Source organism: Antedon bifida, chromosome 10, assembly GCF_963402885.1.
Source record: "Antedon bifida chromosome 10, ecAntBifi1.1, whole genome shotgun sequence".
NCBI classification, from domain to species: Eukaryota; Metazoa; Echinodermata; class Crinoidea; order Comatulida; family Antedonidae; genus Antedon; species Antedon bifida.
The window spans coordinates 11,201,756-11,214,942 of record NC_136235.1 but is presented as its reverse complement, the minus strand read 5'-3'; the positions used below and the strand labels follow the sequence as shown (position 1 = coordinate 11,214,942).

Sequence of the window (13,187 nt, the reverse complement as noted above, 5' to 3'; positions counted from 1 at the left end):
TTTGTGTATATTGTTTTAAAGGAATGTTTTATAGCTTTTAAACACAAATTTGAGTATTTGTTCCAATGGGCTAGGCCTACTTTACACATCAAGCCCGGAGAAAGCGTCACGCGCAGCCACTGACTGGGGAACGTCATGCGCGCAGAGTTGCTTTACTTACTACTTTCTTTGGCTAGCTGGCCAGCCAACTCTCGAGACTTGGCATGGCCTACATAGACTGGCTTAATTACTTTTTATTTAGATTTTTTATTCAAAACTTTGTGTTTTTAAGTGCATGTTATTTTATTATTATTAATTAAAGTGTTCCGAAATAAATATTATTTCAACTTTGTTAATGTTTGTAACTTTTTTTATATCATCACGTCGATCGCGTTGTTGTTTTTGCACACGTCGCGTTCGTAAAAAGAAAAAATGTATCTGACGTCACACAAACACCTTCGATCTGGTGATTTGATTGGTCAGATTAAAGCGAATTTTGCACGCCGCGCGGGGGGCGCCAGTGACCGAATTCACCGCGTTGAAGTTGGGAATTGAAACAAGCAGCAGAGATACATAATAGTAGAGCAGTTAATGACATGAGCTGTGCATTTTATTACCAAAGCATGAAACTTGGCACAAAGTTTCTATAATGTATATAGATTCAAAATATCGGGGGGTGCCAAGTGTCCAACGTCCGGTATGGCGGCCATCTTGATTTTAAAATGGCCACCATAAAAACAAAAAATGTTCATATCTTGGCAACTATACACATTAGAGACTTAATTCTGGTCTCAAATTGTTCACAAACTATATATTTCTATTTGCTCTAATGAAAATTTTCGTCCAAAAATGACCGGAAATGACGTTTCTTTCAGTTTGACCTTTGACCTCGTATTTGTATATCTCTGTAACTACTGGTCATTTTCAATCGATTTTGGTGTCATTTTGTTCAGAATAAATACATTTATATTTGTAGTAATGAAACATTTTCACATAAAATGACTGGAAATACAATTTATGACCTTTGACATTTAATTATTGATTTTTAATTATGTGAATATACTGTATGTGGTTTTTGGTGGTCTTAAATGCACCTAATTTTGAACTTTGACCTGATAGGCGTAATTATATTAAATAATTAATGGACTTAAATTGTATATAGTACATAAAATTGGTAAACATTGTGCTTGGTGGTACCATTAGTTAAATGATGGTGGCACCTTCTGATTCGCTAAAAGTTTTAATAGTTTGACAGAGGAAATAACATACATGTTATGGAATACCGTAAAACCTCGAAAAGGTGATAGCATGAGCTTCTTTTCGAGATAGACTGTATTTGAATGTCAAATGAATAGTATGATGATCGTGTTTATATCAATATATTATTAATGACCTTACAAAGAAACCTTTATATTTCAACAATCAAGCCTCAGTTATTCTACAATTTATTGTTTTCCAAGTGGTAGGCCTATTTTGATTGCATCGTCTTTTTGTAGGCCTATGCTTCCTCGGTAATATGGTCCTACCCCTCCTTCTTTGTCTGTAGATGGTCTTATACCCCATTCTTTGTCTGTGGATGGTCTTATACCCCCCTTCTTTGTCTGTGGATAGTCTTATACCCGCTTCTTCGTCTGTGGATGGTCTTATACCTGATTCTTTGTCTGTGGATGGTCTTATACCCGCCTTCTTTGTCTGTGGATGGTCTTATACCCGCTTCTTTGTCTGTGGATGGTCTTACACCCCTTTCTTTGTATGTAGATGGTATTAAACCCCTTTTTTTGTCTGTTGATGGTATTACACCCCTTTCTTTGTGTGTGGATGGTCTTACACTCCTTCTTTGTCTGTGGATGGTCTTACACCTCCTTCTTTCTCTGTGGATGGTCTTATACCCCCTTCTTTGTCTGTGGATGGTCTTATACCCCCTTCTTTGTCTGTAGATGGTCTTATAATCCCTTCTTTGTGTGTGGATGGTCTTACACCCCCTTCTTTGTCTGTGGGTGGTCTTACATCCCCTTCTTTGTCTGTGGATTGTCCGACACCCCCTTCTTTGTCTGTGGATGGTCCTACATCACCTTCTTTGTCTGTGGATGGTCTTATACCCCCTTCTTTGTCTGTAAGTGGTCCTATACCCTTTCTTTGTCAGTGGGTGGTCTTACACCCCCTTCTTTGTCTGTGGACGGTCCTACACCCCCTTCTTTGTCTGTGGACGGTCTTACACCCCTGTCTTTGTCTGTGGACGGTCTTACACCCCTTCTGTGCCTGTGGACGGTCTTATATCCCCTTCCTTGTCTGTTGATGGTATTACACCCCTTTCTTTGTCTGTTGATGGTATTACACCCCTTTTTTTTGTGTGTGGATGGTCTTACACCCCTTTCTTTGTGTGTGGATGGTCTTACACCCCCTTCTTTGTCTGTGGATGGTCCTACACCCCCTTCTTTGTCTGTAGATGGCCTTACACCTCTTTCTTTGTGTGTGGATGGTCTTATACCCCCTTCTTTGTCTGTGGATGGTCTTACACCCCCTTCTTTGTCTGTGGATGGTCTTACACCCCTTCTTTGTCTGTGGATAGTCTTATACCCCCTTCTTTGTCTGTGGATGGTCTTATACCCCCTTCTTTGTCTGTGGATGGTCTTATACCCCCTTCTTTGTCTGGACCCACTACTTTGATTGATTAAATCAGACATTGTTTCTTTACTTGTATGATTAGGAGACCAAGACCTTCAAAGTGAAAGTCCACAGGTGGATGCCTAAAAAGGTCTTGTACAGAACAGTATATTGTAGGTCCATGTCACTAATTTGAGAATTACTTGAATAATTATATTAAGATGTCTTTTACGAATTGATTTGGTTCGGATTTTGCTAAAAAATCAATGAGTAGAGAAAATCGAGGAAAAGGATTCAGATGGTTTACAGCAAAGGCCCATTACCATAAAAATGGAGTACATTTTTTTAGATGCAACGAAAATGAACAAGAATTATCTGAGTTTCTGACTAATGAAAGTAGGTCTACTGCACAAATGCAGGATAAGTTTGTAGTAAGTACTTTGAAAGACGGTATTCTTTTAACTCATGAAAATGAAAACTTTCCGAACTTGTCTCATATGCAACATCAAAGAGGCCAACGAAAGAATGCTACTTTACATCAAAAATATTTCCAAATGGCATCTAACAATTCAATTCAACTTTTATTTCAGACAATTGTCCATATGGTATAATACATTGCAAAAAAAAAAAGATGATGGAGAGAGGACCAAAACTTTTATCTAACGATTGACACATCACAGTTTAGCAAACAAGTCGGCATAGATGAGCTCAGTGATTGCTGTTTCTCAGTGATCTGTCATACTTTACGCCTATCCTATCACATCAAAAGTCAAAAATTCAGAATAATAATTCCTGGTCATTTTTGCAGTGTCATTTATTTCGTTAAAAAAAATTAGGTGCATTTATACCAATGTAAACCACATACAGTATGTTCACATATTATATATGTCAAAGGTTATAAATTGTATTTCCAGTCATTTTATGTGAAAATGTTTCATTACTACGAATATAAATGTCTCTATTCTGAACAAAATGACACCAAAATCGATTGAAAATGATCAGTAGTTACTGAGATATACAGATAAGAGGTCAAAGGTCAAACTGGGAGAAACGTCATTTCCGGTCATTTTTTGACGAAAATTTTCATTAGAGCAAATAGAAATATGTGGTTTGTGAACAATTTAACACCAGAATCAAGTCTCTACTGTTTATAGTTGCCAAGATATGAGCACTTTTTGTTTTTATGGTGGCCATTTTGAAATCAAGATGGCCGCCATACCGGACGTTGGACACTTGGCACCCCCCGATATTTTTAATCTATATACATCAAAGAAACTTTGTGGCAAGTTTCATGCTTTGGTAATAAAGTGCACAACTTGGCTATTTTTATGGCACTAACTGCTCTACTATAATGCGTGTGATATCGATTTCAACAATGCGAACTTCAGCGCGGTGAATTCATAGATCGCGAAGTCTCTGCGCGCGTGACGATCGACTTACCATCCATACGTCACAATGTACACAGTGTAATAAAACAACACACGTGTGACACAATAAAAATAATGTTGAAAACCGAAATTATGTTGGCAACATTTATTTTAAGATCTACTATTAGTCCTGTTTGTGCTGTATATGCTTGTTTTAACTCACTCACAACAATTTGTATATGCTTTGACTAGTATTATTCAAATTAATTAATATATACAATAATAATTAAAATAATTAAAAACATAGTAGCCTATATCATTGACCAACAATAATTTATTCAAAATGTTACAAGTGAGATGCATAATGCACATTCTTTATATCAAATCATTAATGACAATATTATATTGCACACTAAAATGTAGGCCTATTGATATTAATAATCATTATGCATTTTTTTTAAACATGCATTTGATATAATTATTTCAGCATGCCTGGAGAACGAAGAAGCCTTCGTAATCTATTCAATCGGAGAACTCATAGGAGGAATCCAACGCTGTAAGATATTATCATTACTACAGTATAATTACATAACAGCATAATGTAACTACTGTATATATAAATTATTATGCTTATTTGGAGACAGACTGTCACAATGTAATCGTTAGTTTTTAATACAATACAATTCCAAAATGATGATCTGGTACAGTAACCCTATAAGGAGGACACCTTCTGGACCCAATAAAGTTCCCCCTTACCCACACCTTCCCCCCCCCCATACATTTCCCATTATTCATTTTATGGTAAAGTGTCCCTTTAATAGGGGTGCCCCATGCTAAAGGAGGGATTCTACTGTATTCTGTATTTTTTGCCTTTTACATTTAAATCATATTATTGAGCATCAGTAAGCATAATTTATTTTTAAAATCACATTTAATTTGAAACTATTTCTTATGGAGTTATTATCTTTTAGGGATCTTGTTCCTGCACCTCCTCCAAGCCAGCAGGAGATTAAAGAGGAACAGTCCTTCTTCAGAAGGATCTTTGGGTGTTGCTTCCCATTTGTTTTAAGAAGGCAGGCTCCTGCAGCACGAGCTCCTCCTCCGGTGCCTCCACCAACGCCAGCACCATCAACAGAGAGTGGGGCATCATTGGCAACTGCAGCTTCACCAGTAGAGGAACCTGTTGAACATCAATTTCTGAAGACAAGGAAGTCAAAAGTTAGACCGGTGGCCACTCTAAACTTGAGTCTTCCAACATCACCAATTAATATGCTGAAGGAAACTGTACCAGCCATGACCTTGGTGAAGAAAGAGGAGGAAGAAATTGTAACACCAACACTTCAGAAGGTTCCTACATCTGATATTCCACTTCTTACTATGGATAGTCCAACTCCATCAGTGGATGTACAACTTCCTGTAATGGAATTATCAGAAATCACTGGTGATGATATGCCATCATTTGGAGTGTCTTGCAACGCCAGCAATGAATTTGAAGATGAAGAGACTAGACTCCAAGCCGACATCGACGAGATCTTTAGAATTGTTCCTTCAGCTCCTGGTGCAAAACCACTTTGCTACAGGTTTAGCCCTAAGAAGGTATGCAGTTCTCCATCAGAGAAGAGTGAAAATGAAGAAGACCTGTTCTGGAAGAAATCTCCATGTGTTGATAGTCTTGATTCAGTTTGCAATGGCATCCTTGAATTGATAGCAAGTGGAAGCAAGACAGACCAGACTGTTGAATACAATAGAGTGAAGGATATGACGCCATTGGAACGCCTAGAAGATATGCTTCCACCATTTAGAGTTCGTTTAAGTGGCAGAGTCAATCCATTCCCAGCATCATGCAGCAATGAGCCAAACTTCTACCGTAAGACCTTCCTCAGCACAATATTTGCTGGAAGCTTTGCTGGAAACAATGGACTTGACCTTCAATTTGTCATCTTCAAGGGAAGTCAATCCACCCGGAGTGATAGGAAACTAAAGATAGAAGCACGAGTGATGCAACTATTTGTCAACAAATTCCTCAAAATCCACGGATCCATTAATGATGTCGCTAACCGTCATCATCGACTTGGGGATTTTGCTCTCATCACTGAATTCGTCGGAAATGAGGAAAGTCATTTATCCTACACTCTGGATGAGGTATGTGTCAGCAGGAAGATCGAGATGGGATTCTCTCGAATAACTGCCATCAAGATGGGAATTGACATCGCTCATGCTCTTCGTAGCATGCATATGGCTGGCTTACTTCACTGCAACCTGACCTGCAAGTCTGTGCTCATCAAGCCAAATGAGCCTCGCTATACAGTGAAGATCATTAAGCTTGGAAACACATGCCTCATTGATGCACCAATTGGTCTTGATATCAAGCACAGTGGAATCAAGACTAACCCATTTACTATAGTCAATGAAAGTAAGTACTCTATTTATTTTAAAATAAACAGCAGCTCACACAAAATAGATTTCTTTATGTGGTTTTACAGTATTTATTCCTTAATAGGGGTTAGCTGTAGTATTAAAACAAACATTGTTCATTTGTTTCACAGGAATGTATTCTCTTAATAGGATGTCCTAAAGAAAGGGTTCTACTGTATAACCATATTATATTTATTTTCACTAGTTGAGGACGACTTCGCCCCAGAGTTGTACCAACAGGGTGCACTACCATCCATCAAAACCGATGTCTACAGTCTTGGCACTATCCTTTATGAACTTGGATCATTTGGCTATGTAGCATCGATGAAGAGACTTGGAAAGGAATGCATGAGGCAGAAACCAGAAGACAGACCAAGCTTGGAGATAGTCATTGCAACACTGAAGAACACCCTAAGACCTGGTGCAGCAAGAGGCCCGCGGACTCGTCCAAACGGCCCCAAGACACTAGGTTAAATCTTCAGCCACCATCGTCCATCACCAATAAAGCAATGTTGTCAATTTTTCAACGGTACTTCACTTGAAACGAATACTAAATAGCAGTGCCGGATACTCTGAATTTGCAGGTTCAGGGAAGATTAAAATATAATGTACTTTTATATCGCCACCAAATGAAATACTATGCTAAATGATGGATAAGTCTGCTATACAATGAGTTACAGTACATCTTCAGCATTCAAAGAAATTGTTGAAAATAATATGGTTAAATAGCTTTATTTTATCCATGGTATTTTGATGCTATGTTTAACTTGGATTTCACAGCTACAGACTCTTCAACTCAACTGGAATTCTGTGGGTTACATTGACAACCTACAAAAAAAGAAGAAAAAAAGAAAAAAAAAATTAAGTTTAATAAAGTAATATTAAAAGAAAATATGACAACATAAATTATGAAACCCCGGCAATAAGTGTGTCACCTTACAAACCAAAATGTGACAAATGTAGCTTTATTTAATTGGTGATGGTAACGATGGTGGCAGACTTATAAACTCAACCATTTAATGGCTGGTGGCAGTAAATCTAATCTCAACCGACCCAAAGAATTCAATTATACAGTGAAACCAACTAGGTTGATGAGTTTATGAATTCTATACAAGTATACAACAGGTAACTAAATATGTGAATCTTCCAAACATTAAAAAAAAAAAATTGTCATGCATAGTTATAATTTTAAATGTAACAAAAAACATAAAAGTAACTTTAACTTTAACTTTCAGATTCATAATGCAAATAGTCAACAGTATTGAATTAAGTGATGGAAAACCCACAAGAAAGGAAAAACCCAAAAAGGGGAAAAACCAAGAAAATCCACAAGAATGGAAATCCCAAGATGAGAAAAATAATGTACAATAACACCACAGTGTAGAAAAGTATCAGTAACATAAAAAAGTAAAGTATGGTGAAATTGGTTATACTAATATCAACTAACCAGAATTTCAAAGACTTTATGCAACATCTTACGTTTTTGTTTATTTTTCTTTTTTAGTACCTGGGCAGACACTAGCGGAAATTTGATTAGCGTTAAAATCGAATTCTTTCATACATTTCTATTACAATATATTGTACATGATAACATAATTGCTATAGCTCAATCAAAGAAAGTGTGTTAACCATTATACCCTAATTGCACACAATGGAAATGATTGTGCTAACTCTATTTTATAATTCACTGTGTTACTATTACAGAAATTATACTGTAGTCAGGAAGGTAAAACAACAAATTGTTATAATACTGTAGTTTTAACTACTATTAAATTATCTACCTTTGTTTTAACTCTTTAGATAAACAAAACCATTCCAACTGAGATAATGAATTGGACAGTTGTGAAAGATATGATACAAGACGGGGACAAGATGCAAAATAGGGTGCAGGGAACATCCGTGTCACCACACCACACCTTGAAAAATCAAACAGAATCCTGACATCAAGTGACAAAGGAATCACCAGCTTCAGATTAAGATCTAAAATGTGTGTAAAATGTAAAAGAAATTAATTTTGTTTTAGAAAATGGATGCTATTTTAAAATTCACAATGATTTGATAGTGAATTAAAGAGTTATAGCAATAAAGTTAAAACGTTAATTTGTTTGTACTGTTATACTACTATTAGTTAATTACCTATATTTTCTTTAATTCGTTAGATAAACAAAGGCTAGGTGCCAATTGAGACAATTTGATCAGTTGTGAAACTTCAAAGAGATGATAATGATAATACGATACTAGGAAAACTGTAAAATACTGTAATGTCAAGACTTGCGCAGAATGTGAGGAACATTACCACTGTTTATCCATGGTATTTTGATGCTATGTTTAACTTGGATTTCACAGCTATAGACTCTTCAACTTAACTGGAATTCTGTGGGGTTGACAACCTACAAAAAAAGAAGAAGAAAAAAAAATTAAGTTTAATAAAGTACTATTAAAAGAAAATATGACAAAATAAATTATGAAACCCTGGCAATAAGTGTGTCAACCGACCCAAAGAATTCAATTATACAGTGAAACCAACTAGGTTGATGAGTTTATGGATTCTATACAAGTATACAACAGGTAAATAAATATGTGAATCTTCCAAACATTACAAAAAAAATTGTCATGCATACTAGTTATAATTTTCAATGTAACAAAAAACATAAAAGTAACTTTAACTTTCAGATTCATGATGCAAATAGTCAACAGTATTGAATTAAGTGAAGGAAAACCCACAGGAAAGGAAAACCCCACAAGAAAGGAAAAACCCAAAAAGGGGAATCCACAAGAATGGAAATCCCAAGATGAGAAAAATAATGCAAAATAACACCACAGTGTAGAAAAGTATCAGTAACATAAAAAAGTAAAGTATGGTAAAAATTGGTTATACTAATATCAACTAACCAGAATTTCAAAGACTTTATGCAACTTCTTACGTTTTTGTTTATTTTTCTCTTTTAGTACCTGGGCAGACACTAGCGGAAATTTGATTAGCGTTAGAATCGAATTCTTTCATACATTTCTATTACAATATATTGTACATGATAACATAATTGCTATAGCTCAATCAAAAAAAGTGTGTTAACCATTATACCCTAATTGCACACAATGGAAATGATTGTGCTAACTCTATTTTATAATTCACTGTGTTACTATTACAGAAATTATACTGTAGTCAGAAAGTTAAAACAACAAAGTGTTATAATACTGTAGTTTTAACTACTATTAAATTATCTACCTTTGTTTTAACTCTTTAGATAAACAAAACCATTCCAACTGAGATAATGAATTGGACAGTTGTGAAAGATATGATGATACAAGACGGGGACAGGGTGCAAAATAGGGTGCAGGGAACATCCGTGTCACCACACCACACCTTGAAAAATCAAACAGAATCCTGACATCAAGTGACAAAGGAATCACCAGCTTCAGATTAAGATCTAAAATGTGTGTAAAATGTAAAAGAAATTAATTTTGTTTTACTAGGAAATGGATGCTATTTTAAAATTCACAATGATTTGATAGTGAATTAAAGATGTATTGTCCCTTTGACCAATTCAAAACAAAATTTTTTTTTTAATTTCGAAAAAAAGTGGGTCATTTTGAAGTATCATAATAGTTATTAACTTAATTTTAACAAAAATTAGTAAAAAAAAAAATTATTTAACCGAAATACAGACATTTTTTTGTTCAAAAAATAACTTTGACTTCCAGTCAAAGTTTTCGATCAAAGCATAACTCATAATGCAACGCGCTTTTTTGGCTACTCTGTATGCATAATCATAAAATTTCCTCGCGATCTGTGTGAAAACACCTTCTCAACCGCGACGAGTTGTAAACAATCCTAATTAGCATCATGTATAATGCATACTCGTGGTTTGAAATCTTTGTTTACTTTCGCTTGTGATGATTTTCCAGACGAAATGTAATCAAATTAATTGACCTGTTAATAACGTAAACTTGTTTTTTTCGGCTCAAATTTTCGACCTAAAGTGAATACCTTTAATATTACTTTGATATGGCCAATTTAAATTTAGAATATTTTTTTTTCATTTTTTGTGTTTCAAGGGACAATACATCTTTAAAGAGTTATAGCAATAAAGTTAAAACGTTAATGTATTTGTATTGTTATACTACTATTATGTAATTACCTATATTTTCTTTAATTCTTTAGATAAACAAAGGCTAGATGCCAATTGATTCGTTGTGAAACTTCAAAGAGATGATAATGATAATACGATACTGGGAGAACTGTAAAATACTGTAATGCCAAGACTTGCGCAGAATGTGAGGAACATTCCACTGTATCACATGATTAAATCCATTTTTACCCTCCTATTTGGTGTCCCCAGGGTAAATTTACAGGATATGACCCGGCAGCAATATTGATTATTGCATCTTAGCTACATATCTACATAATCAGCCAATCAAACCTCTTGTGGCTTTTCACATGAATAAATTTTATGGGCGCATGGTCTAATAGTAATCAACAGTGGACAGATCTAAGGTGTGTAAAATGTAAAAGAAATTAGTTTTGCTTTTAAAAATATACACTATTTAAAAACTCACAATGATTTGACTGTGAATTAATACATTATAGTCAGAAGGTTAAACAATTTGTATGCAATACTAATATTAAATTACCTACCTTTGCTTGAATTCTTTAGATAAACAAGGCGCCAATTGAGAGAATTTCAGTTAGAAACATCAAAGAGATGATAATAATACGAGACTGGGAAATCTTGCAAAATATTGTAATACCAAGACTTGCGCATGATGTGAGGAACATCAACACTCTTTCAAACTTGACAGAATTCAACAGAAGTCAGATATTAATTGACAGTGGAAACTTGAACAGATCTAAAAGGTTTGTAAAATGTAAAGAAATTAGTTTTGCTTATAAAAATATACTACCTGTATATTTCAAAATTCACAATGATTTAATTAATACATTATAGTCAGAAAGGTAAACAATTTGTATGCAATACTAATATGAAATTACCTGCCTGTTTTAATTCTTTAGGTGAAAAAAAATGAGGTTCCAATTGGAAACATTGTGACAATTAACTTGGAGAGTTATGAAACTTGAAAGTGATGATAAAACGACAGAAAAAATAATGGCAACACGCTTTGAGCACAGTGTGGGGAACATCTACTTCACCATTCAGCTTCAAATGCTGCATAGAATTGAATTAAAATAATATTGTTATACACTTATCAGTATTCATACTCAGAATGGAGTATTAAACATACACAACTGATCATAATTTGATATGTTTTTACTGTGTCCTTTGTAATTACAGCTTTGAGTGTTACAGGTCCATAGTGTAACATTGCCAACCACAGCACTGTAATACCATGGACATTCATTTACAGGTCCATAGTGTAACATTGCCAACCACAGCACTGTAATACCATGGACATTAATTTATAGGTCCATGGTGTAACATTGCCAACCACAGCACTGTAATACCATGGACATTCATTTACAGGTCCATAGTGTGACATTGCCAACCACAGCACTGTAATACCATGGACATTAATTTATAGGTCCATGATGTAACATTGTCGGCCATAATACTGTAATACCAGGGACATTAATGTATAGCTCCATGGTGTAACATTGCCAACCACAGCACTGTAATACCATGGACATTAATGTATAGCTCCATGGTGTAACATTGCCAAACACAGCACTGTAATACCATGGACATTAATGTATAGCTCCATGGTGTAACATTGTCCACCACAATACTGTAATACCATGGACATTAATGTATAGCTCCATGGTGTAACATTGTCCACCACAATACTGTAATACCATGGACAATAATTTATAGCTCCATGGTGTAACATTGTCCACCACAATACTGTAATATCATGGACATTAATTTATAGGTCCATGGTGTAATATTGCCAACCACAGCACTATACCATGGACATTAATGTATAGGTCCATGGTGTAAAATTGCCAACCACAGCACTGTAATACCATGGACATTAATTTATAGCTCCATGGTGTAACATTGTCCACCACAATACTGTAATACCATGGACATTAATTTATAGCTCCATGGTGTAATATTGCCAACCACAGCACTGTAATACCATGGACATTAATATATAGCTCCATGGTGTAACATTGTCCACCACAATACTGTAATACCATGGACATTAATTTATAGCTCCATGGTGTAACATTGCCAACCACAGCACTGTAATACCATGGACAATAATGTATAGCTCCATGGTGTAACATTGTCCACCACAATACTGTAATACCATGGACATTAATTTATAGCTCCATGGTGTAACATTGCCAACCACAGCACTGTAATATCATGGACATTAATTTATAGGTCCATGGTGTAACATTGCCAACCACAGCACTATAATACCATGGACATTAATTTATAAGTCCATGGTGTAACATTGCCAACCACAGCACTGTAATACCATGGACATTAATGTATAGCTCCATGGTGTAACATTGTCCACCACAATACTGTAATACCATGGACATTAATTTATAGCTCCATGGTGTAATATTGCCAACCACAGCACTGTAATACCATGGACATTAATTTATAGCTCCATGGTGTAACATTGCCAACCACAGCACTGTAATACCATGGACAATAATGTATAGCTCCATGGTGTAACATTGTCCACCACAATACTGTAATACCATGGACATTAATTTATAGCTCCATGGTGTAATATTGCCAACCACAGCACTGTAATACCATGGACATTAATGTATAGCTCCATGGTGTAACATTGTCCACCACAATACTGTAATACCATGGACATTAATTTATAGCTCCATGGTGT

The 13,187-nt window shown here is 35.4% G+C and overlaps 1 protein-coding gene and 1 long non-coding RNA gene across 2 annotated transcripts; both read left to right on the top strand.

The window, feature by feature from the left end:
- Positions 1 to 6,158: 6,158 nt before the first annotated feature.
- Positions 6,159 to 6,871, top strand: LOC144854718 (uncharacterized). The gene is made up of 2 exons (XM_078712672.1): positions 6,159 to 6,363; positions 6,571 to 6,871. Exons 1-2 carry the CDS (start codon positions 6,180 to 6,182, stop codon positions 6,837 to 6,839), a joined length of 453 nt encoding a protein of 150 aa, XP_078568798.1. The 5' UTR covers positions 6,159 to 6,179; the 3' UTR covers positions 6,840 to 6,871.
- A 1,651-nt stretch (positions 6,872 to 8,522) lies between these two features.
- Positions 8,523 to 11,499, top strand: LOC144853995 (uncharacterized). Its single transcript, XR_013614480.1, has 3 exons — positions 8,523 to 8,539; positions 11,030 to 11,220; positions 11,377 to 11,499. It is a non-coding gene; the product is annotated as an uncharacterized LOC144853995 (long non-coding RNA).
- The last annotated feature ends 1,688 nt before the right edge of the window (positions 11,500 to 13,187 follow it).

Excerpts from the sequence above, each read along its gene's own strand:
- LOC144854718 (XM_078712672.1), top strand. The coding sequence starts at position 6,180 with ATGCATATGGCTGGCTTACTTCACTGCAACCTGACCTGCAAGTCTGTG. Across the intron at positions 6,364-6,570 it reads ATTTACTATAGTCAATGAAA|TTGAGGACGACTTCGCCCCA; the intron begins GTAAGTACTCTA and ends TATTTTCACTAG.